The following is a 27,130-nucleotide window of genomic DNA, read 5'->3' as shown; positions in this document are numbered from 1 at the left end:
CACCCGTCGCGACGCCGATTGGGGAAATCGTTATCCTCCAAAGGGGGCCGCTGGCAATTTGGCCGCCAGACGCAGGGGGCCACAGCGTAAGCGCTGTCTAGACGGCGCCCGTACGGGGACAAAAGGACGCGGCGTTGGCGGCGTGCTTGCACCACCTTGGGTGTGACGTGCAATGCATTCCTTGCCGTTAATTGTTTTCTTTAACCTTTCCCCTTCCCTCACCGAGGATATTTATGTCGAGCCCGGCGAATGGAAAGGGATCTTTTTGCTCTGAACTTGCTGCATGTCGTGGGGAGAGTCCCACCTGCGCCGGCTAGACCCCGGCAAACTTCTAAGCCCCACTGCCGGCTAGTTCTGCTCCCTTGTATATGCCTTGTAAATATTCCTGTACATCAACTGTACATAGCTTGGACATCGGAGTCTGCCTCGTCCCTCACGGCGACACGAGACACCGCGGTGCATTCCTGGATACGGAGAATACCTGAAATTTACTAGGCTCATGTGGAACCCGATCGAAAGCCTTAGACAAATCGACGAAAATGGCGTCGGTACAAAGCATCCTGTGCTGCGAAACGTGCAGATCAGTGACAAGCTCAAAAAGTTGTGTCTGGCATGAAAAATGTTTCCTAAATGCGTGTTGATTGCTAATGAAGAAGTTATTCTGGTTAAGGTGGCTTACAACATGCGTGAAAAGAATATGTTCTAGCAACTTGAAGCTAATTGAAGTAAGTGAAATAGGCCTATAGTTAAGGGGATCAGACCGGTCGCCAGATTTGAAAAATGGTAGGGTATGGGTAAGTTTCCAATCATCCGGCAAGCAACATGAATCTAGGGATTGCTGAAATAACAATGAAAGCAGGTAAGCTGAGTAAGCAGACGTTATTTTCAAGAGCTTCGCTGTTATACCGTCAGGCACGGGGCTAGACTTGGAAGCTAGGTGGTCGATTGCGCATGCCACGCCATGGGCTGTAATTACAATGGGCGAAATATGCTTAGTTACGAGGGCTCTAAAGAGTCATTTAAAGGCAGCTCGGTAGTGAAAACTTGGGCAAAGGCTCTGTTAAATTCTTCGGCACATTTTTGCAAGGATAACTAATCCCCGGTTGCATTGGTTAGGACGAGTACCGTGTTTTTGTTTTTCGGGATTATAATACTCCAGAATTTGCTTAGGTCGGTTTTCATAATACTTGGGAGCGTAACATTAAAATACTTATGTTTTGCCTCACGTATTGCGTGTTCAGTTAAAGTAGAAATCAGTTTGTAATATACTTATGTTTTGCCTCACGTATTGCGTGTTCAGTTAAAGTAGAAATCAGTTTGTAATTCTGCCAGTAATCAGGATCGTTGGTTCGAGTTGGCTTTCTGTAGGCCCTTTTTTACTGTTTAAAAGCGGTTTAAAAAAACAACATTGCACCCGTTTCACGCAAAAATTCACAGAAGGGACCTGTAAGGTCCACTTATGAGATTAGCGGCCAGGCGCGCAGGCTGCGCGTGAGAACCCGCCACTCTGTCTGGCGACGTAGCACTGCCGACACTGCGCTGCAGCCGTCGCCAATTCATCACGGCGTGCACGGGAGACGGATTGTCTGGCCCACCGCATACCACAGGGATAATCCCCCATTGAGAAAGCAGACAGCGCCGCCGGATTCCGGGCACCGTCTGCTTGACGCACGGAGGTGGTGGGATTACCGGCGTCCGGACGAGCGCCGCGCGAGGCTCCATTGTTAACGCGCCCTGGTCGGCATGACGCACTGTCGCCGTCTTTCGCTTTCACCCCGCGGGGTTGCAAGCGCCTGCTCGTCTGCGAGCGTGCCGTTGACTCGAAGATGGCGGCACCTGATTGAATATTCCGTGGCGTGCTGAGTGACAGCTGTCTACGTGAATTTGGGCACTCCCTTACACGTGTACGAAAGCTACAGGGGCGTACCCGAGAGAGGGTGATCTCGAGATTTTATAAGGCCGAACTTGGCGGTTGGAAATCGTTCTTGTCTGAGCGCCGAGCAGTTCCCGACGGGACAAGGAGTCTCGACCGTTAAAGCTGGGTTGGGATTTGTGAGCCCCCTAGGCTAGAGGTTAAGATCGCGTCGGTGGTTAAGGGTACAGCGCTGTACCGGGCAACTAGACGGATCTTGCGGCGAGACAGAGTCTCGGCCGTCGTTTCTCGAACGGTTTGTGTACGCTGCGAGAATAGGGGAGTTAGACGAAGTTGAGGAGCTCGAATGATTTGTGCGCACTCGGAGCTAGCGTCTAGCTGAAGTTCGAAGTTTTTCTTTTCATTACTCATGTACTCAGTTCTACTGTAAATAGCTGTATATAAACTCGTCGTTTCACTTATTCAACCTCAACGCCTCGAGTTCGTCAATTCGGCCGCCGTCTCCAAGAACTTCAACACCATCGCCCTGCCAGCCTCCTGCCAAATCAACCGGAGCCCGGGCGATTGGGTTCCTGATCGACACCGGACTTCGGGAAAACGATCTTTACTGGACCGGTGCTGAGGTCTCTATATCAAACACTGGCGGCCTGCTAGGATGGAGCCCTGTGCTTCGGAGGTGTGCATTCGGACGTTTCTAAAACATTCTCGGTTGAAACCAGCTCGAACTTAAACAACGACAAAGGAAGTGGAACACTAGGACAGCCGCTGTCCTTGGGTTCCACATCCTTCGTCTTTGTTAAAGTTCGCGCTGGTTTCATCCGAGAATATGGCTTTCCAACGAGCCGAGCTCGCAACCCTTCTGCGTTACTAAGACGTAGGCAAGTCCACAACAGGTGTTCAACGGCAGCTTCGAACGCAGGAATCACACAGAGAGGGCAGTTGTCCGCAAGCGGGGAGAACAAATGTTAGAGTAACAAAAACCATTTAAGGCGTTTAGGGGGAGTAAGAACGTAGAACAACTGCGCCACTGCTCACATGTGTGCGTGAGTATATGGGTGCCTACCACCCACAATATTTAGCTGACAGAATCGGCAGGCTCTGTTTGCCAGTTATTTTCTCGTTACCTTCTTCCTGTTCTTGCAAGGATTTCTGCACATTAACTGAAGTTGTCTCATTTTGCGCTTACGCTGAATTTTGTGCGAAATACGACAAGGGCTAATTTTGTAAACCAGGAGATTTGGGAATTGGCAAGCGTAAACCGCCGTAGGTAGAAGCTCCCGTTAGCGGCTAACAGGGCGTTTTATAAGTGTTCGAGCATTCCTACGCATACCTTCACGGTTTTCATACGGACATCCGGTGTGGCTCCAGACTACGACAGCAGGCGGCTACTTCAATTTACGCTATAACGAGATTTCGCGACAGCAGCTACCAGACCTCGGTCTGCAGACATCCGCAGCTTGCCTTAAAGGGAAGCTGAAGCGCTTTCCAAAAAAATTGAGTTAGATTAACAGTTATATAGTTTTTTGCGCACTGATTCCTAATATCACATTGAAATTTATCGTACATAAGTCCAAGTGGCATTTATCTTGCAAGAAGCGCGGCCCCGTTTGAAAGACGCGCGCTTTTCGTATTTTGACGCCCCTGATTGCTTGCGCCCGTCATGACGTCAAATGAGGACACCTTTCGGCCACGCGGGTTATCGGAAGCATTGCGAACGATCGCACGGTTGCCTTTGCGGTAATTTAGCTTGCAGTTTAATTTTCGCAAATGACTGGAAGTTTGTTTTATAATTTCCCGTGCTGTTGGTTCAATTATCTTGGAGCTTAAATTTGCTTTACACGGCAGAGAACCCCAAAGCAGTGACTGTGACGCCGACTAGTGGGTTCCATCAAAATATTTTGAATTAGGCAACCAGCATAGGGAGATTTTATACCTTATGTTAATATTAGGTACTGCCTTAAGTGTTTCTTATTATACACAAAACCATTTATGCCGAAGAGTAATGGGAATTTATAAACAATCTACCAGCGAAAAGCACGTACGTGCACTGCGCGAAAAAATAGCGTTCATGCGCTGTAAACGTATATGCGAGACACATCTTGCCGGTACACGCATAAACCAACAAGCAGACTCTGCTTCCGCATTTCCTTTGTTCGTTGTCGCCCACCCCAGCCCCGTTACTCATCCCCGTAACCCGCCGCGGTGGCTCAGTGGCTAAGGCGTTGCGCTGCTGAGCACGAGGTCGCGGGTTCGATTCCCGGCCGCGGCGGCCGCTTTTCTGATGGAGGCGAAAAGCAAAAACGCTCGTGTGTACGAGATTTTGGCGCACGTTAAAGATCCCCAGGTGGTCTAAATTAATCCGGAGCCCTCCACTACGGCGCGCCTCATCGCCTGCGTTGCGTCGGCGCGTTAAACCCTACAATCAATCAATACTCATCCCCGTACACAGACCCACACGCGCGCGCCATTTCGGCAGCGGCGCTACGGCGCCTCCGCGATTGCTAGCTGCACTTCGATGGGTGGCGTCTTACTGCTTCACATGCATTTATTCTGAAAACACTGCAGCATGCTAGTGCCTGCTCAGCATTATTGGCTGTAGTAGGGCTTGGTTTTCGCTTGTGCGTTGCGCATTCTGCTACAATATTACGGCCACCTCGTTATAATTAACAGACCAGTCGGACAAGGCAGTTACGTTGTAGTTACGGTACTTTAGGTAACAATCACCAAACGTTTGTGATAATAAATCGTTGGCCTGTTTCAGCATTTCTAGATTAAAGCATTCACCGCGCTAGTCGGACAGAGGCCGTATATTTACTCCTCGCTCCTAATTTTTTTAGTATCATCATTATATATATCACCGACTATCACTGGAGCACACTTGAGGTTCAGTGACAACAAGTGCTTGCCAGGTTATAATATGCAGCCACACGGAATCTTGGGCAAAAAATTAGGCCACCGCAGTCAACACAAATTATGGCACGGTGGTGGTTCGGAGTGGTGTTTTTTTTTTTAATTCCAGACAAACATCACCTTATCGTGACATGTATACTTGCAAAATAAGTAATCTGGTTTTCTTGGTTCTTTTACTTTGTAGGAATACTGTTTACCTCTTAGCCGGGAGAGAACTTCTACCAGGATTGGCCTCTTGTTTTAGTTTCGCCAAAAAATTGTTTTTTTGAACACTGTCCTGAGCCCATAGGGAAAGAAAACCGACGCGTTTAACGAAACAAGTTTTTCCTGAATAAATGTGACTTGGTTTCTGGAATGGAACGAAACATCTCCGGCCAAAGTACAGCAGTATTCCCCATCCTTCCTAAATCTAGAATCCAATGTTAGCTCATTCCATGCCTCATCACACTCCTCACTCATCTTTTGGATCCGGCCCTTTACACCGAAGTAATTTTATGCACTATTTGCACTCATTTCATTAGCACATTTTTACCTCATCGTAGCAATGGCGCTCTTGGCCTTAGATGCCCTTGCGCCAAAAAAACCCCACCAAAGAAGAAGAACATTCACGTCCGTCGCAAAAAAAAAAAAAAAAAAAACCGCATTGGAGCGGTTTACAAAGTATTTAACGTAGTGTAGTATATTCTCTGTCATCAAGCACAGCCACCTCGGCTGTCGCTTCCGTATGTTATCAAGCATCCCGGCGTGGCATTATTCTGCTTAGGAATACGGCATGATAACGTATGCCTCGTTTGGCGTTCGTGCATACTTTTTGAACACGAAAATTATACAAATGAGTGCTATCAACCACAACAACAACAAGTATCATTCACAAGGAAACACACGGCGAAAAGAGCATGGCCGAGGCGGCCGATCCGGCCGGAAGTCCAGGTATGACGTTTTTCAGCCGGTTTTCGCCCGCGCTCTTCGGTCTTCCGGCATCGCGCGGCGAGATGGGGGCGGGGCATCGGGCCACTTTTGTTTGCTCATTGCGCCGCTTCTATTGCATGTATTGCGAAAATATTTCGTACACATGAACTATTCAATGTGTACTTGCTGCTAGTCAACTTTTCTTTTAATTCTAAAACTGCTTCACCTTCCCTTTAAGGCGAAGAAGATGCATTGGAGGCGGCGTGAGACAGCAGCGACACTTAATACTTTTCACACGCAAGAATGCGAAAGTTGAGCAACGCGCCAGAGCACGGTCGCACTCCTCGACTGCGCAGGCGCAGCCCGTCCTCTTCATTTGCAGCGTTGCAATCGCTCGTTCTGCCCCATTGGGTGCTCGGCCGCAAGATTGATGACGTGTTTTTTCTATGAAACACGACAGGAATTACTTGGACCGGCAGTCTGGTGACACCTCTGCCAGTACTTCGCTACAATAAGCCTTCTCAAATGCAGGTGTGCGCATCTTCTTCCCTACGCGTCTTTTGGTCCTATCCATTGTGGTCGGTCAGCACCGGGTTTTTCTACCCATGAGGCATACAAGACTTTCCCCTAAAAACTCTACTGATTGCTATGGGTTCGGCCTCCTACATTCCGGATCCCGGCGGACACTACTGCTTCCTCCATGCGATCTACCAGACGGACCTGCGTGTTGCAGCTGTGTATTCACCAGGGCCCCCCACTGCTCACAAGAAGCGTTGTATTTTCGAGTGAAATCAGTGTTATGATGAAAGACCGATGCCCTGCGGAAAGTGATTGTCCACAGTGCGAACAAGTATTCCGTAGAGGGTGGGCGAGGCTTTCCGTGGGTTTGGCCGAGGAGGCTGCGCGAGCTTGACTCCAGCATTCCGACTAAGGACGTTGCAAGGCTCAATTCCTTGGCCATAGCAGCGATTGAACCGCCGCTTATTTATATTGTTGCGTGTGGAAAATTGACAGCCGGTGGTGATGAAACAAAAGGGGGGGGGGGGGATTTATTAAGGCGAGCTTGTTCCAGAAAAGGGAGCAACCAACAACGCGGTCAAATGCGAGAGACCGGTTAGCCTAGTCAGCCCCGTTGTATGTGAGACGTTTAATGGACTTACTGCATGCACATACTTCATTCGTCGATTTCCCTGATACTTCTCCTTCCTTCCGTATTCATTCCTCCCTGTTTTAGTCCCGGTGACAGCACCCTCGCTCCAGCGGGAAGAAGCAGGCACAATATCAGTTTCACAGGCCAACCTCTTCTCCTTTTCAATAAGCGTGCACTACGTGTCTCCAGCGCGAGCCGTTCCACGAGTCCTCCTCCACGCGCCAAGCTCATGCTGAGGAGCAGTTCTTGGTCGTCGTCGTCGTCTTCATGGCTCAACTCCATAGCGGTCGTTCAATTCAATTCAATCCAAATAAATCCCGGGAAACCAGTTCAAGAATAGTTTCCCGGGAGTAGGTTCGCACACGCACGCACGCACACAACACGCACACACGCACGCACACACATATAAACGCACACGCACACACGCACACGCACGCGCACATGCACGCACACACTCACACGCACACGCATACACACACACACACGCACACACACACGCACACACACAAGCATACACACACACGCATGCACACACATACACGTATGCACACACATGCATGCACACACGCATACACTAACGCATGCACACACACACGCACACACACGCATACACACACATCACACATGCACACACATACGCATACACACACACGCACACACACGCATACACACACACGCATACACACACGCATACACACACACGCATACACACACGCAAGCACACACGCATACGCACGCATGCATATACACACACGCATACACACACACACACGCATACACACACAAACGCATGCACACACGCGTACACACACACCGGCATATACACACGAATACACGCACACACACGTGCACACACACACACGCACACACGGATACACACACACCGGCATACACACACGAATACACGCACACACACGTGAACACACACACGCATACACACACACGCATACACACACACACGTATGCACACACGCTTAAACACACAGGCATACACACACACGCATACACACACACACGCATGCACACACACGCATACACACACACGCACGCATGCACACACACGCATGCATGCACACACATACACTCATGCACGCATAGACACACACGCATACACACACGCATACACACACACGCATGCACACACACACCCATACACACAAGCATACCCACACACACGCACGCGCATACACACGCACGCATACGCACACACGCATGTGCATGCGCGCGCACGCACACACGCATACACACACGCACGCATACAAACACGCACACGCACACACACGCACGAACACGCATACACACACAGGCATACGCACACACACGCACACACACACGCATACACACACGCATACACACACGCATACACACACACGCACGCCCACGCACGTACACGCACGCACGCACGCCCACGCACGTACACGCACGCACGCACGCATGCACACACACACACACACACACACACACACACACACACACACACACACACATACACACACACACGGTATTTTTAAGGGCCCTGTTGTGTTCCTTTCCGACACCTGTAACCAGGACCGAAAGCTGCTCTCGTCATCATTGGGTAGTGCCGGAGCAGCCCTTTAAGAGAACGTTTCAACTTGGCGTGCAGCGCCACCTATAGGAACAGAAAGTCACTTGTAAAGCTTGCGCCTAAACAAGCACGTACCTCCTTAGGGAAAGCATCATTGGGGCATTGGAAGGTAGTGATTGCCGTCGGCGAATCCTGCGCCATGATAATCGCTTAGCGACACCCCGCGCCGCCATTGAGTGCCTTGTCACCTGCAGCTGTGAAGGCTGTCACTGTGCACTGCCGTCGGGAGGTGGCGCCCTCTGACGCCCCTCACTGCCGTGATTATACGGAAGAAGAAGACAGATTCCGCTGCCCATGAGGTTGTCAGAAGCGCAAAACGTCCACCCTAGCTGAGTCGATGGCATGCAGGCACGCACTGAAGCCAAATGCCGCACTAATGCTTTAAGCAATAAAACATAGCAAGATATGAAGCGTTCGATCTCACTTTTTGCTCAGTTCCGGAACTGTGGGTTCTATAGCAAGCTACTCCGGTGATGTACGCTCAGAAATATCTACAGATATATGAGGCCCGGAATGTGGCCTCCTAACGGCCCTTCATTTTCTTACCTGTAGATGGGGCCGAAGGTCGTGGCCCAATCGATGGCCGTGGTTGCGTAAAAGAACGGTTGGCGGAGCTGAACATGTCCGACGAATGGAGTGCCAGGCGGTGAAGGAGGAAGTCTTGATCCCGGCGGCGGACGCTTTGGGCTGGCTCGAGCCCAGCGAAACACGTAAAGAAACAGAAAGATTATATTACTGAAGACCGAGCCAAGCCACTCCATCACTGAAAAAAAAAAAAAAGGCAGAGAAGAAACCTACTTCAACAGTCGTTCTGATCTCATATCTTATATCTTATAATGCCAATGTACATGAACTCTAAGTCGAATCATTACACCTGGATTGCAAGTTTTGGCCAAGAATGATTGTTAGACGCTTCCTTTTTCATTATATACAAAAATTGACACTCTCCTATACGAGGAGATCTGCCCGCAGCTGCTCCCAGCGAGAGAGAGAGAGAATAAACCTTTATTCGTAAGGCAGAGGCTGATGTCATGGGCCTCGCCCCGTGAAAGGCACCCCCATTCCGGGATTTCTTGCGTTTGGGTGGCTGTCCTTGCTGGGGTCACCAGGTTGAGCTAGGTATCCGGGCCTGGGCTGGCCAGGGAAGCCCTCCACTGCTGGAAGGTGGGGTTGGGAAGCGGAAGAAATTCTGGAGTGCGTTGGCACGTCCATAGCATGTGGTAAAGCGAGCCAGTCAGTGAGCGCAAAGGGAAGGTTACGGGATGGAGAAGGTAAGTTGGAGGCGGGTGGGATGGGGGTAGCGGTTCGTTTGGAGCCGCCGCCAAGTTGTGGCTTCCTCCCGGGAGAGGCTCCAGTGGAGGGGTGCGAGGCTGCAGCGAGTTTTTCGGTGATGGGCGAGCATCTTGTGATGATGTTAAGGTTCGGAAGACACAAGGACCAGTTGGAGGGACGCAGGAATGAGGGATCGCAACACGGGTTTCGGTAGAAGGGATGACGATTACATTTATGATGAGCGATCACAAAGACGGGACCGTAAATAATACAACAATGGGTAAATTAGTTCCAACGGAAGTAAAAATAAAGTAAGTTCCTCATGCCATGCAACCGGTGGTCGCGGCTCGGGCAACGGCGTCGAGGGCACCAGGCGATGGGCAGAGGCAAGCGTCTCAGAGGCAGCGGGCTCGTTGAGGCGGCCCGGTGTTGAAGAGGTGGGGGGGAGGACAAGGTTAGCAGGACCACGAAGATATTGGAGGTTGGTGGCGGTGAAAATACCACCACAGCCCAGCGTTGCCGGCGACGTGGTGCCCGGGCGTCCTTACGACGGCCACAGGTCACCTGGCCGTTCCGAAGACAGGTCCTGAAAGTGCCGCCGTGGAGATGCTTCTTCTCCAGCGTGAGCTTCTTCCTCCTCTTCTTTCCTGTCCGACCTTCCCCCGATCCCTGGCTGGCTTGAATGGTTGGTTGGTTCCAAAAAAAAAAAAACATGGCTCGTACCCACTCAGGGGGATTGGCCAGGAAATGGGCGCTAACTGAGAGAAGATGAAAAACTGGAATTTGGATTAAAAGAAGAAAAGTGAATAAATACAGGAAAAAGGTGAGTATAAACCGGAATAAAAAGATAATAAGTAAACTGCCAGAAAATGAGGTGCGGTAGCAGATAGAGCTCACCAACTACAAAATCAACACAAATGAATAAGGAAAGGATAGGCCGAAGGACAATCGTGGAAAGTACGTAAGAAAATTAAAGAAAGAAGATTCGGCAGCGAAGGAGAGACAGTGAGCGGGAAGGCAGATGATACAGGCGCAGACATGTTTTTAAGAGCAGCCCGCCATCTTGAATTAGCGGCTAGCACGGTAGACGCCGTGATTCAAAGATGAATGAATGTACAGCGCGGCAAAGATCCCCGCGGCAAAAACCCAGTACTGTCGCCCCGAATGATAATATTAGAGGAACAGTGATTGGGTGGGCCAACTGATTAAAAGGGTTTTCCGAATGCGGCGACATCTTGCGCCCAGCCTTTTCTTCTTCGGTTTTCTTTTGTGGTTTCGAGCGCCATACCACACATCTCCCCGTAACCAGTTAGGGGATTGGGTTTGTCCTTTGTGGGCGGAGATTGCCCACGTCGGCAAGGGCACGGTGTATTAAATCGCGAACCGTGGCTAGGGCCGCTTCATTGGCGGAGAAGGCAGCGTGTCCAGGTGCCCAGGCGATGCGGATATCAGGGGACGTAGAACAATTTTTCTAGGATGCGGAGGGCTGATGAACAGGTGCGGCCAATGTGGTAGTTTCGGCAGGATGGCTGAATTGGTAAGTATAGTGACTGCTTCACAGCGGCAAGTGCGGCCAGGGCTATGGCTATTCCCACGGTGACATCGAAGGAGGTTGTATTCTGGTTCCATCCAGGCATGGTACAGGGTTATTGCTGTAGTTACCACACTTGTCTGTGGCTCTTGGCAACCCGTATTCAAATCCCATTCGAGCCCAAGTAAGCTTTTATGTATAGTTTATTTTTTTTTTTTTTTTTTTTACAGCGGCCGTAATTTGGTTTCATTCATGTAGTCGCCAGCAACTACGGTCCCTTTTCGCGTTTGATGAGACACCTAAGGCTTTCGTCTTACGAAGTATGTCGATATGTTTTATGCATCTGGGCGGAAACGTCTTTTCCCAGTTTTTCATATTTTCTAGAAAAAAAAAAACATGGAAAGGCCTGTTTTTTTCACGCCCTCAAAATTTTATGAACACTTACATCTCTAATGCAGACCCGCAGGATTTGTCAGTTCCTTTTGATAGAGGGACCAAAGCTGAGATGCTGTAACGCATCATGCCAACGCAAAGCGCTTCGTATAGCCGGAGAAGAGAGTTGACTGAACCACCGGCGGTGTTGGTGGAGAATATGCGGGCGAATGATGTAATCTTGTCCTTGAAGTGGTGAACATAGGTCGACCAAATGAGATTACTATCCAGTGTTACTCCCAAGAACTGGTAGGTCGGGGCGTAGTGAATTGCGGTCGATCAATGAGGCCGTAGCGCATAAGGTTCCGCTTCGCAAAGGCTATCACAGCACATTTTTTCCCATGAGATTTCTAAGCTTCGTGTAGCCAGAAATGCCGCAATGAGGTCAGTTGCCCGCTCAAGTCTTGACCGTAAAACTCGCCTATTGTGGCCGGAACTCCATATGCAAATGTCGTTGGCATACAGATAGATTTCTACCTACTGTGGCGCGCATTTCTCCAGGCATATTATATAGCAATGTTAAAGAGTGTAGGGCTCAGCACCCCACCCTGGGGAACACCTCGGGTCACCTTGAGTAGCGATGAGTCACCGCTCATACATGCGGCCCCTGATGCCTAAAGACTTCAGCGTTGGGCGGATGGCTTCATGCTCAACGCACTCGTATGCTGACTTGATGTCGAGGCACACGGCAATGTTCCGCCGACACTTTGCTTGTCTAATGCTATTCGCAAGGGAGATCACGTTGTCGAGGCTGCTACAACGCATGCGGAAGCCAGATGTCTGTGCCGGGTATATATGTTGGATGGTCAAATCCCAGTCCAAGTGGAACAGCACCATCTTTTCCATCACTTTCCCGACAACTCAAGAGCGCTATAGGTCGGTAGTATTAAATGGAGGCGGGAACTTCATCTGGCTTTAGGACTGGGACAAGGCGAGCGTGTTTCCACCTTGGCTGTATAGGCGTGCAGTTTCCCACGAACGATTGAAGGCATGCAGGAGGCAACTTTTTCCCTTTGCACCCATAGGGACCGGGCGGCCGTTGTATGGCACCACCGTCGCTTCAGCGAACAGCCCCGCCCGTGGCGAACCGCTCGTCAGTGGAATGCCGGTGGCGGCCAGCGCAGCGTAACTGTGCATGGCTTTCTGTCGTTTTTCTGCGGTGCGGCTTGCAAAGCGTACGTAACCCCCCGTGCATTTTTCAGATCGGTAAATCTTGAGCGTGGATGTAACGTTTAGGAGGCATGCCATGAGTGTGATTTACGCCCATACTTCGTATTTGCAAATAGCAGACGACGCTCAATGCGCCAAGCTGGAAGTCAAGCTGCAAATGAAAGTTCATTGCTTCATGCATTTTTTATGCCTGAATGCAGTTTTGCGTATCGAGGAGTATACTGCAGCTAAATGCTCCCACAAAGCCGGTGTGTGCAACCGATCTAGGAATGCTGCAGCACTGGCCTTGGGCAGTTGATGACGAAACGGCGTCGACGTCGTGCACAAGCGAAAGACAAAGTTGGGGGGTGTCTTCTAAGATTTACCTCAAAACAGAAATTGTGATGGACGACGCTCCTGTAACTTCATTATCTACGGCTGAAACGCGTTTAATTTCACAGAAATGCTCTTAATACAGTCAACGGAATTCGTTGATAGAATAAATACCGCATGATAGTAGGACGTTATTGCTTGTCGTGGAGAAGCATTGCTTTACAAGAATTGCAATGGTTGTTGGCTAGTTGGTAAATGGTTTTTCAAAAACCAATTCCTGCGTGGCTAAAGGACGAGCGACAGGAGTGTGCCTAAAACCTATACTCAGTTTCACAACTGAATGCTGCGGTCATTTTACAAGCTGCCATCTACGCTCGAAAAATCATGCACACCTTCATCTAACGATGACGAGGGTTTATCGCAAAGCTCTATCGTATGGGTTTCCTTGGTTGCCTTCTGGATTTAAACTTCGACTAGTTGAGCGTCGAATTCGACCAGCACGCAGTTTGGTCTTTTGATCGCAGCGTCTTTGACTTTGACCATTTCCCATTCGATTTCGGAGGAAGAAAGCTTTGCGTTCAACCATCATAATCATTAGACGGAGGGCTAGATGATTTTGCTGTATAATTTTGAACTTCGATGCCTCCCTCTCCAAGTCTAAACTTTGTCCAGCGTGTCGGAAATGTGTCTGTGCTGGAGGACTCGGGCTGATGCACCCATATTTGAGGCAACTAATCGCGAGTTTTTGGTGTCTTCACCAGGCATTACACGATTTTTTAGGTACTCTGTAAAGAATACTTAAGCATTAAAAAACACCGGCTGACGTTAACGCTGCCACATTTTTTTAACTATCGGTGCCAGCCTTTATTCTACGCAGGTGGTAAAACGGGAGCAGGAGGAGGGATGGTAGATGGTTTGTAGCTTGGGCTGTTGAGATAACTTTGGCTCTTGATAAAATGACCACCACAAATGTGGGATTTCCACTTCGGCTTTCAGGCTCTCATGCTGTCACAGTGTCGCTCACCAGAACCGAAGGCACAAAGCTCACGGTTACAGCAAGTGTAAACTACCGCAACATTTCTACGGCTACACGGTAATCCATCTCGTTTGCAGGTGCCTTTCTATTTAAAGCACACGTATAGATGTATCCCAGCGCTAAGGCTGGGGTAGAAACCGTAGTCATTGAAACCAGTGAGGATAATTTAAAGTGATAGAAATGAATAATAATACTGCTAATAGTTTTATTCCTACTCAGATCGCGCGGAGCTAGGCGCCGAGCGCTGCAAAAAGCGCTCGTGTCAATGTAGCCCATTCCCGACCTTACAAGCATCCAATAAGTTTGCGTAGCCGTTAGTGCATTTAAGAAGAAAAGAATATTACTAATAGTAGTTTTATTCGTACTCAGAACGGGTGTAGCCAAGCGCAGGTCGCTGCAAAAAGCGCTCATGCCATTGCAGCCGATACCCAACTTTAGAAGCGTCCGACAAGTTTACGTAGTCATTACTGAATCTAAGAACCCAACACATCTGTCTAGACTTTGTTTCACCGCACATATACGCTCACAAAACCACCAAAACATTCAAAGCACCGAAGCAAACACGACAAAAACAACGGGCGGCTGTGTAGTCCAATGCACCGGCTCATTCCACTGACGAGGGGAGCGCCGACTCGGTGGTGGCGCCACCCGTCCAGCTGCCCGGTCCCTATAGATGAGAGAGGGTTGTGTAGGTGATATCGTCCGGGCCCGGGCAGCTAGATTTCTTGACGGAAGCCAAGCCATAAATCTTTTCCTGTTATCTATAGTCTGTATTCATTGGCGAGGCACGCATGCGGTCAACCATGTGAGTGCACCGTTACTTGTTACGTCGGGCTCCGCGGTATGGCGGTATACTTGTCCGTGCTCCCGGGGGGGGGGGGGGGGGGGGGGGAGGGGGACGGGGGCTAACCCATTAGGTTTGGGAAGGGTAGGACAAATAAGTAGAATAGCAGAGGCAAGTCAGTTGGTGGCAACCGACGTCCTGCGATACAAATGGAGGGCCTCTAATCATCATCATCTAAGCACATGATTGGTGTTGTACGTTCCAAACTCTACCTCACCGAACGCAAAGTAATGCCTTGAGTCCAATGTGCGTGCGATTAATAACATCTGTGTTGACACCATCGTTGAGAATCGGGTTGAAACGGAGCAGACGATGCACGCCAGTGTTTTTTTTTCTTTCTTGCGGGCGTAGTGGCACAAGCCGCGCCATGTGCGTGGCCGTTTCCAGTGTTGCAAATCGAAGAAATTGACACCTAAACTTTTCAGTGAATGCCACCTATAAATATGTGGAAAGACATCGAAATTAAGCTGCGTTCGGTTTTATGTGCGCTCATGTGTCTAGGAGGCGGGCACCACGAAAAGACGATAATGGTTACACAAGTTACCATAATTAGTAATATCTAAAAATAAAACGCGAATTATGGATTTTAAAATGGATGATCGCGATAGGCAACTTCCGCCACTACCAAATATTGCTAGCCACATTTATACAGACGCCGAATATGACCCACCCCCATCCCAGTTCCTCCTTGACCTGGCGTGCACGACGTTGCGGCCTCAATTCTGTGCCGTGGGTGAGTTATTGCAATGCAGTCGTAAAAACGCGAAAGTGTTTCAGTGCTATTTTTCTCGCTGAATGAGCCAGGTGCCACGGCACGTGTTTTGCGCTGAGGCGAGCTAGGCCATTTAATATCCGGTCGCACCGATTTTTCTCTTTTTATTTTTACCCATCCATGTACTGTTTGTGTGGATGCAACGTGTCGCTCACGCGTTCTGAAAGTTTCAACCCGAGCTGGACTCATTGTGTTACCTTCTCCGTCGCGTTACGACCTCTGGCCTCCTATTCTGGTCATAGGTCGGCAAAACAGAATGAACTCACTCAAACTCAATCACAATTTTTTTTTCATTCACGCTGTACTCAATCAAACTCAGACTCAAAAAGCTCGTCTGTTCTCAAAATCACTCGTACTCACCACATACTCATTTGTAATCGTACTCACTTGTACTCAAACTAATTTGTCCTCACGAATATTCGTACTCAATCTGAAATCACGAGCACTCACTCTATACTCATGAGTACTCAATTGGTACTCATGAGTACTCAATTTTTACTCATAAGTACTCAATTTGTATTACTCCCGAATACTCAGCGTATCTGTACTGTCAGCTAGGTCGTGGCTCGAATGAAAGACTACATCGAAAAAATAAAATGTTTAATTGATTAGACAAAATGTGCTTCAATTGAGGTGTGCTTTGCATATGGTGCGGGAGCCGTTTGACTTTTCGTTTAGCGTGCGGTCGCCTGGCGTTGCTGTATACGGTGCGTGGCTGACGGGTCAAAGTTGTTGGGGCTCCGTGCTCGCTGTCGCCGTGGTTAGGGAAACCGTTGTGGCGGGGAAGCGGGCTTAGTTCGTCTCGTCCGTTCGGTCCCACATTCCTTGGCGTCGCAAGCGTGACTTCATTGTTAGGGCATTCGATGCCTTCGTCTGGATCGGGATCACTCGTTGCCGTCCTTGTCATGTCCGTGTCGTCGCTCAAGGTCTCGTCTTTTGCCCCTTGTTTCGAGAATGCTAAAATCGGTATCTCTCCCGTACAAGCAGGCTCGAAAGCGTTCCGTTCCTCCCGAGTCCGCTTGCTCGCGGTTGCGTCCTCTTGTACGAAGTGGGGTTTGTCGGGCGATCGGAGCAGCCGGTGCCGGGGATTTTGTTTGTGCCGGCTCGGACGTGCCTCATGCGCTGGCCGTGTCGTTGCTCGTTGACGGACCTACCTGCAGGAGTGTGATGCCGTTCGTTCGCTGGACTCGCGATGGAGCAGCGGGTGCCGGAGAGCTCGTACGTTTCGGTAGGGTTGAACAGCGTGCGCTGGGTCTTTTTACTGCAAAGCAGTATATGTGTAACCTCCCCCAGTTTTCATTCCGGTGTCATCGATTTACTCGGCGCCACTCCGTGGCTTCTCCTCACCCCCGCAGACACCTCTTTCACAACTATTTTCCCCCTCGCCTCCACCGATGCCCCTTTGGCAAGTTGCGCAGTTGGCAGCTAACGGCGGTATGCGGTTATCAGATGAATGCGAAAAAAGGAACAGAAGCACGGACGGGCGTAAAAATGGGCTGACGATTACCACACTCCCTAATAGGAAATTTGTGCGCAGCGCGAGCTGCAGTCTTCTCGGTCCAGGCGAATTTCTGCTGCGGTTCAGGAAGTGTTCACGTGATCAGTGAACGTACGGAGGCGTTCTCTACTCTGCTGCTACATCGCAGTACGCCGCCGCCGCTGGCCAGCATGATGCAAATCGTGTTTAAACCTCCCGCGCAAATGTCACGTGGTTCGCATTAGAATCTCACAAGGGAGCAGCGAGAATGTTGTTGCATAATCGTGTTTGAACCTCCCGCGCAAACTTCACGTGGTTTGGATTAGCGGAGAATGGAACAGCGTCTGAGGATTCGTGGCTACACAAGAAGCATGTGTGAACGAGAGGCAGTGAGAGATATAACGCCGTAGCCGCACGTGTCGTACTCCACTTCACCCTTCGCTACACGCTCTTCCCGTTATCTTTGTTTTGTCGCTGCTGTGTTCGCTCACTCGGTTACGCGGACGTAAACAGACGCCGCTCCCGCGAAGCCCAGGTAATGGCTGCCGAAGGGCTGCCCCCAAAACAACCAAAAACAGCCGTCACCATGGTTCCACTCAAATTCACTTCGCCAAGTAGCTGCGAACCCCTCCCGGTAGAAGAGAAACCTCTCCAGTTGGAATGCCGGCTTGAGCCCATATTTCTTTTACTGCAAAGCAGTACCTGTCCAGCTCCCCCCCCCCCCCCCCCCCCAGTTTTCATTCCGGTGTCATCGATTTACTCGGCGCAGCTTCGGGGCTCTTCCTCACCACCGCTGTCAACTCTTTCACAAATATTTTCCCCTTGCCTCCGCCAATGCCCCGTCGGCAAGTTGCGCTGTCGGCAGCTAGCAGCGGTAGTACGGTTATCAGATGATAGCGAAAAATAAACAGAAGCACGGGTGAGCGTAAGAAATGCGCTGACCATTGCTATACTCCCTTATAAGAAATTTGTGCGCAGCGCAAGCTGCGGTGTTCTCGGTCACGGCACATTTCTGCTGCGTCTCAGGACGTGTTCGCGTGATCAGCGAACGCACGGCGGCGTGCGCTACTCTGCTGCTACCTAGCGGGCGCCCCTGCCGCCGGCCAGCATGTTGCGAATCTTGTTCGAACCTCCCGAGCAAATGTCACGTGGTTCTGATTAGCCCCGCACAAACGAACAGCGGGCATGTTGTTGGAAATTGTGTGTGAACCTCCCGCTGAAATGTGAGGTGGCTTGGACTAGCGGGCAATGGAACAGCGTTTTGGGGATGTGTCAGGGGGAGGGTGCTCCTTGGTGGCGACGCATGAGATATGTGCGAGGGAAAGGCAGTGAGAAAGATGGCGCCGTAGCCGCACGTGTCGTACTACACCGCACCCTTCCCTAGACGCTCCTCTCCGTTTTCTTTCTTTCATCGCTGCTGCGTTCGCTCACACGGTAACGCGGACATAAACAGACGCCGCTGCCGCAAAGCCCAGGTAACGGCTGCCAAAGGGCTGCCCCCTAAAATGACCGGAACCCGCCGTCGCCGTTTCAGCTCAAATTCAACTTCGCCAAGTAACTGCTAATCCCTCCCGGTTGAGGGGAAACTTGCCCACTTGTAATGGCCGCGTGAGCCCATATTTCTGTTTCAGTCTGGGAGGTCTTCCGAGCGACATTTTCGCTGTTATCCTTCACGCCTAAGTATGCCCCATCACCGGTTGCTGGTTGATGGTTGATAGTTGATGGTTGATGGCTGGTTGATGGTTGATGGTTGATACAAGTAATGTTGTAGACCGTGCGAGGTTTGCTAACATAGATCAAGTTAGTCTATAGCCTAATGTGAAAATTAGGCTTTTTCTTCTACTTGCAAGGACGTTCTTCAGTCTTTTCTGTTACTCTTTGGAAGTTTCGCCACACACCAGATATATTAGCATTTCTGTCGTTTTCTTCTAAAATTACATCTGTTTTGAAATGTGCGTAGAAGAAGACAGACATGCAAGGGGTTGCCGTAAGAAAGTTTTTTTGCAAGATGTCGTCGTCACCGACGGTGGAGGTGTGCGAGGCTAAGGAACCCGAGACCATGCCGGCAACTACCGTCGGCAACTTCGAAGGAAGAACGTGCGTTCAAGTAAGAGGCCGCGACGCGACGCCCGGCGAGTCGAGCGGATGGATCGCGGCGAGCAGGAGAATGCGTAAAACCAAGGACCTGCAAGGTGAGCGACCAACTCTCGCCTCGGACCGACAATCGCGACCTAAGGAGAGGGCTCACTTCGCCAAGCGCGTTACGGAAAACATTACGAGAGCTGCCCGTATGCCGGCAACGATACCCAGGGAAGACCACAAGATTGTAATTATACCGAGGGGAGGCCTAAACATGACCAAACTCGAGACCTCAGTTGTCACGCACGCGATCATGGCGGCCAGAGGTAGGGTGAGGGAACATGAAGGGGAATATATGGTGTACGTAAACGCGGCGCATAACATTCTAGTAGTTAGCACCCCAAGCGAGGAAAGAGCCGTAGTGTACGCCAGAGTGAAGACCATAAAATTCGGAAACGTGGAGTATGAAGTCTATGCATACCGAACCACGCCCGAAGGAACGGTCAAATGAGTAATTAGAGGCATTGCGATCGACGAAACACCAGAGAACATTAACGAAGCAATTGTGGCGAAGTACAATCCGCTAGCGCTTGAAGCGCACAGAATCGGAAACTCTACGGCAGTCATCGTCCTCTTCGAAGGACACAGGGTACCCAGATACGTCAAATATAGAGCGGCGTTGATAAAATGCGGCCTCTACAGAAAACCCCACGAAGTATGGCGATGCTGCGGCAAAGTTGGACATCGAATCGATGTATGCCCGACCCCGGAGGCCAGAGTATGTTTCGGATGTGGAATAGCTAACCCTAACGCGGAACACGAAGGAGTGTGTGAGCCCCGATGCAAGTTATGCGGGGGAGCGCACCCGACGGGAGACAAGGTGTGCAAAAACAAGTTCAAGGTGCCCTTCGTAGTTACGAAGCGGTGATGGGAGCGAAGGACAGGGTTAGAACAACAACAGCTGCAGAAGGCAAAGCCACCAAAGACGCCCGACTTCCCGTAGTTTCAGGCAAGCAAGGATGGAAAGGAGAGAAGCGAGAGTAAACGGCGCAGTACCAGCTGCGGAAGAAACGCTAGCCGACAGGAGCCCCGGCCACCACCGCAGCGCGAAGAAAAGCTGAAGTGGTCGAACGCAGTGAAGGGAGCCAAAACAGAGGAAGTGCCTAGGGGCAAACAGCAACAACAACGAAGGGAAGGAAAGCCCACGAGAAAGGAAGTCGACGACATGATCGGCGAAAGCAGCGACAGGATTCTCAAAATGATAGACGATAAGATCGACAAGAGAGGCACTGAGGTCCAACATCCAACCCATGGCTCAGACCCAAACGCAAGCAAGCCGCCCCAGAGATACCAGCACCGATGAGGAGGGAGGAAACAGCCATCGCCGAAGAAGAATCCACCAAGAGCAACATCGAGAGCGACTAAGAACACCCCATGGAACCCAGCAACACGAAACGGATCATCGAAACCACCAAGGAAAGAAGACTCATGGCACGTCTCGACCGCATGGACAGGGAGCGCGAAAAACTAGCAAAAACGATGAAGGAAAAGTTTAGCAAGATGGAGAAAACGCTGCAGGATCTGCAAAGCGGAATGATGCAGATGCAAATCCGATTGCGAACATTCATGCAGAGTATGGAAACCAAAACGCAAGCGTTCATGCAAAACGCGGAGACCCAGATCAACACTAAATTGCAACAATTATGGACCCAACAACACCAAGGACAAGGACCAAGCCATACCGAAAAACAGTAAAAGACCAGAAGCCGGACAGGGACCTCCTAATCTGGCAATGGAACTGTAATGGTTACCAAAGTAAAAGAGCTACGATAATACAACACCTAGAAGGGATAGAAAGAAAACCAGACATCTTCATGCCTCAAGAAACGCACTGCATAGAAACACCAAAACTACCAGGGTACAGAGCACCCGCCAATGCAGCAAAGACCCTGAACGAAAACAAGACGGGAGCACACAGGCCTCTCGGCGGGGTGTGCATGTTCGTCCGTAAGGGCATCGTCTTTGTCGAGCACGAGCTGAACACTGGCAACTGGACCGACAGCTGCGCGGTGAGGTGATCATCGGGAGGAGGACGAAGACAAGCACACTCGCCGTAAACGTGTACAGCAGCCCGAAGCACAGGAAACAGAAGTTTCGTACGCTCGTGCAGAAAACGCTGAGAACGATAAAGAAAGGAACGGTAGTAATCTGGGGCGACTTTTATGCACAACACTACGATTGGGGCTACGACAAGACCACCAAAAAAGGAAGAGACTTAACGCAAGACGCGACTGGCGCAGGGTTAACACTGATCACTAACCATGAGACCCCAACGAGAACGGGCACATCGGTCGCCAGAGACACCACTCCGGACCTGACGTTCGTAAGGATCGAAGACAGAGGGGACGCGGCATAGAAGAACACCAAGAAAGATCTCGGCAGCGACCACATGATCATAAAGATACGAGTCCCGCTCGGAAACGACACAAGCCAAGAGAAAAGGAAGCACGAAAAACCCTAACTGGGAAGAGTTTTGCTGCCAGCTCCCAACTCAGCACGAGAAAATGGAGGACATAGACACGCGGGCAAAATCGATCGTGGAAACAACCGAGGAAGCAACTATTGAAATAGAGACAGACGGAAACGTACACACGATGGATAGCCGACTGGCCAATCTCATCGAAGTAAAGGAAGCCTTAAAAAGAAAATGGAACCAACAACGTACAAACAGAAAGCTCAGAAAAAATATCGCCGAAATTAACAGAGAGATAGAGAAACACAGCAGGGAGCTCGGCAAACAACATTGGGAACAGACATGCTGGGAGGCGGACGGACAACTCCACATGGGTAGAACGTGGAGACTGCTCCGGCACCGCCTGGACGAAACACAAACCAAGTGGGAACAGCATAAACAACTCAGCAAAATCATCCACAAGGCGATCGCGAAGGACGGCGAGGACGAGGTGAAGAGAAAACTCGACGCCAAATACCTCTCGGTTTCCCCAAAAGAAAAACACCCAGCATATCAGGGAGCGGAAAACGCCGACATAGATCGGGACATAGAAGAATGGGAGGCACGAAACGCCATGCAAGACATCAATAGAAGATCGGCGGCGGGCCCCGACCGAGTAAGTAACAAGGCACTACGAAACCTGAACGACCCAACGGTCGCGGCACTGACGGAATACTTCAACAAATGTTGGAGGGCCGGAAAGCTACCGCGCCGATGGAAGGAAGCCAAAACCATTCTAATACCGAAGCCGAGCAAACCACCCGGCGTCGAGAACCTAGGACCGATATCGCTGACGTCGTGTGTATGAAAACTACTCGAACACGTACTCATGAACAGGTGGCAACAATACCTCGAAGAAGCAGCACTATACCCGGACTCGCTCATCGGGTTTCGGAGTAAGCTAGGGACCCAAGACGCTATGCTACAGCTCAAGAGAGAAGATCGTAGACTACGACACAAACACCACCGACAACAGAGCAATACTGTGCTTGGACCTGCAGAGTGCCTTCGATAAAGTTCGGCACTCGGCGATCCTCGCCCAAGTATCGCGCCTGAATCCGGGAAAAAGATCGTACAACTACATCAGAGACTTCCTGACCAACCGCACAACCCGAATCTGCGGGGGAGACCTACAACTACCAGAGAAGACACTAGGGAGTGAGGGAACGCCGCAGGGAGCGGTAATCTCACCGCTGCTCTTCGACCTATACTGATCGGTGTCGCCAACCGACTGCAGAGCATCGATGGGGTGCGACATGCAGTGTACGCCCACGACGTAACGCTATGGGTTACCGGTGGAAGCGACGGCTACATCGAGAGCAAATTTCAAGAAGCACTGGGAGCAATAGAAGACCAACTGAGTGGCTCGATACTGGTATGCTACCCGGCAAAGTCGGAGCTGCTAGTGATGCCGCCCAAGGGAGCGAGGCGCAACAAGCAGCCCACCAGAGACGCGTCAGTATAACAGTAAGAACACAAGGGGGACGCACCATTCCCCAAGTAAGCAGGATCAGAGTCCTAGGAATGCTCATCGAACGCAGCAGGGTCAACGGAGAGACGGTCTTCAAACTCGACGCCAAGACCGGCGCGGCGATGCGACTCATGAGAAGAGTGTCGAGTAGAAGAGGTGGGATGAAGGAGGAACGACTCGTAAGACTCGTCCAATCCTTCGTGGTCAGCCACGTCGCATGCGTCGCCGCCTTTCACAATTAGCGGCAGTTCCAGCGGAAGAAAGTCGACGCGATGCTACGCAAGGCATGCAAGTCGGCGTTGGGGCTCCTAGGAGGCACGAGCACGCAGAAACTCGAAGCCCTCGGACTCCACAACAGCATGGAAGCAATAGCGGAAGCCCAGCAGACGGCGCAGTTCACAAGACTATCGGAAACCAAGACTGGCAGAGCAATACTACGACAACTAGGCGTCAGCGCGTCGTCCTGTGTATTTCTTTCTTAGTCTACGTCTTTCCGCGCCTGTTGTCGATATGAATCAGCACCAACTCGCCCAACTTGCCATCTTGTTAGGCGTCAGCGTCAGGGAAGATCTGCAGCGGAGGACCAAATACCGCGGCAGACGAGCAAACGCATCGTCGTAAGCCCGATCCCACGGAACATGAACCCAACATTCAACCAGGAACGAAGAGAAGCACGGGCTAAAGCGCTGATAGCACTTCACTCAAACGACGAAGGGGCGGTATTCCTCAACGCGACCAGCTACAAAAACATCAACAGCGTCTTCAGCATCAGCGTGGTCTAATCCAAGACCGGCGAGACCAGCCTGGCGGCAAGCGTGAAGACCAAGTCGCCGAACCAAGCCTAGGAAGTGGCGGTGGCACTCGCCATCGCGGACCCAAGAACAAAGGCGGTGCTGTGTGATTCGCGAACGGCAGTGCGCAATTTTGCGAAGAACCATGTGTTCTGTGCGGCCTCGCGTATTCTACGCAAGGCCGAAACCAACAGCGACAACGACGGTGTGGTAATTAAGTGGTTCCCTGCACATACAGGCGAAGGGGTGGCGAGCTCGCTGGGGCTCGCCAACCACAACGAGACGGCCAACGCCGTGGCGCGAGAATTATCCGGCCGTGCCACGGGAACGACGGTCGCCGACGAGGTGCATCGCCCCGATAAGGACACTATGACCAGTTACAGCGAGGTGATGTCGTGGTTTAGACTAGGAAGACGAACGATGGCTCTGCCTCACCCCGGGTTGACTAGGGAAGAGACGGTAGTGCTCCGTCAACTACAAACTCAGTGATTACCCCAGTGCTAGCCAAGCACCTGTGGCCGGATGTGTACGTGACTGATGTGTGCAGTCTGTGCGGGAAGGAACGGGCCACGCTGGCCCACATCCCAAAAGACTGCATAAGCGCGAACAATGACAACAATGCCGACGTTCTCCCGCACCACATAGAGGAGGCGAAGAGATCCAACGACTACGACGAGCAACACAAGGCCGTCCAGCAGATTCTAGCGGCGGTCGAGAGGCAGCGACCGGACGGGCCGGAAGCAGAAAGGGGGAGCCCGAGTACGCCGAAGCCCACCTGGAGCGACTCTCGCCGCTAAGAAGACGTCCGGCCTCATCGACCCAAGACTCCATCCGAAGAAAGTGGGGTAGGGGTTACTGCAGGAGGCTTAATACAGCTGTTCTCTATCTCTCTTACTCACCAGCCTGTTTGCAACACGGGAAAGAGGAGATTTGAATCAAAGCCAAAGTATACCGACTAGGGATGCCTTCCACGGGGCGAAGCAAATAACAGCCTCTGCTCGACAAAAATTTATTCTCTCACTCTCTCCGTCCGTCCGTCCGTCTATCTATCTATCTATCTATCTATCTATCTATCTATCTATCTATCTATCTATCTATCTATCTATCTATCTATCTATCTATCTATCTATCTATCTATCTATCTATCTATCTATCTATCTATCTATCTATCTATCTATCTATCTATCTATCTATCTATCTATCTATCTATCTATCTATCTATCTATCTATCTATCTATCTATCTATCTATCTATCTATCTATCTATCTATCTATCTATCTATCTATCTATCTATCTATCTATCTATCTATCTATCTATCTATCTATCTATCTATCTATCTATCTATCTATCTATCTATCTATCTATCTATCTATCTATCTATCTATCTATCTATCTATCTATCTATCTATCTATCTATCTATCTATCTATCTATCTATCTATCTATCTATCTATCTATCTATCTATCTATCTATCTATCTATCTATCTATCTATCTATCTATCTATCTATCTATCTATCTATCTATCTATCTATCTATCTATCTATCTATCTATCTATCTATCTATCTATCTATCTATCTATCTATCTATCTATCTATCTATCTATCTATCTATCTATCTATCTATCTATCTATCTATCTATCTATCTATCTATCTATCTATCTATCTATCTATCTATCTATCTATCTATCTATCTATCTATCTATCTATCTATCTATCTATCTATCTATCTATCTATCTATCTATCTATCTATCTATCTATCTATCTATCTATCTATCTATCTATCTATCTATCTATCTATCTATCAGATCAAGTGTTATTTTCGTTTATTGTCGTATTGAAAATACAGTGTGTAAAAATACATATACAGAAACCTTTAAAGAACTTTTTATAGAAAACAAAGTAATGATGCGCGGTCCCGTTTACTGACATTACTCTTCCTTTTTACTCCACGACTCCTAAAATTGCCTGCATCTATTAAAGGTTTCCTTTTACTCTACTGGCAAAAATTACAGCGGAAAAGTCCCCGAAGAAAAGAAAATTCCCCGCACGGAACATCACAGAGTCATGTTCTATGATAAAAATATATGCATGGAAAAATTCCGAATGCTGGCGATAGGAAACTAGAGCCCATACCAAACATTGCTAGCTATGTTTATAGAGACACCGAATGACTTACTCTTCTGCAGTGCCTCCATGACCAAAACGTTGTTCCGGCGTGAAGGGCGTTGCGGCTTCAGTCCTGGGCCGTGGGTGCGTTTTTGCAACGGAGTAGCGAAAATGCGAGCGTGTTTACGTGCTCTATCTATACCGTTGAATGAGCCAGGTGGCACCGCATGTGCGCTGTCCTGAGGCGTGGTGGTATAAAATGCCGTCGTACCGACATTGTTTTTAACGGTTAGTGCACTGTTTGTGTGGATGCGATTGTCCGCTCAGGTGGGCTGAAAGTTTCATCCCGAGCTAAGCGCCTTCTGCTCCCTTCCCCTGTTCTGGCCGGATGAAGCATATTTCACGGTTACAAAGAAAAATCAACGAGTCATGAAACAACGTTAGCTGCAAGCTGTAGCAGCACGGGTTTGGAGCGCTACTCAACGCGGTTTCTGCGCGCAGCTTAGCCTTGCAACCTCCCTCTCTCCGCATTCCCATGTAACTTTACTCCCGCCTGGCCATGATGATTATGAATATGATGATGGCAGCAAATAGAGGCTTCCCCTCCTGATCAGGGTGATGGCATATGCCATTTCGCCTGTCTAACCCTTGCGCTACACGACCATTTAAAAGGCCTTCCGAAGACCTTTGAACGCATTGTCTATTTAAAGGGGAATCGTTGGACACACACGTAAGCACGTAGTCGACTGTTAATTGAAAGCATCCGTCTAGCATAGGTAAAAGTTAATTTCCAAATGGTGGGTGTTTAACGTGGGTGTTTAACGCTTGAGCTATGAGAGGCTTGCCGTAGTGGAGGGCTCCGGATTAATTTTG

At 49.9% G+C, this 27,130-nt stretch overlaps 1 protein-coding gene across 1 annotated transcript in view; it reads right to left on the bottom strand.

Annotated features, from left to right (window-relative positions):
• LOC144140944 (uncharacterized) overlaps positions 1-26,452 on the bottom strand; it is a 34,544-nt gene extending 8,092 nt beyond the window's left edge. The window contains exons 1-2 of the mRNA XM_077672436.1: positions 26,328-26,452; positions 8,995-9,211 (exon numbers count right to left, since the gene is read on the bottom strand). Of these exons, the coding sequence (XP_077528562.1) occupies positions 8,995-9,211; positions 26,328-26,346 (236 nt within the window). The 5' untranslated portion in view covers positions 26,347-26,452. The remainder of the gene's footprint in view (positions 1-8,994; positions 9,212-26,327) is intronic.
• Between the last annotated feature and the right edge of the window lie 678 nt (positions 26,453-27,130).

The sequence above is a fragment of the Haemaphysalis longicornis genome, unplaced genomic scaffold (assembly GCF_048455015.1).
Source record: "Haemaphysalis longicornis isolate Haplotype H1 unplaced genomic scaffold, Haemaphysalis longicornis Haplotype H1 scaffold_569, whole genome shotgun sequence".
In the NCBI taxonomy this organism is placed as follows: domain Eukaryota; kingdom Metazoa; phylum Arthropoda; class Arachnida; order Ixodida; family Ixodidae; genus Haemaphysalis; species Haemaphysalis longicornis.
This window is presented reverse-complemented; position numbering and strand designations above follow the sequence as displayed.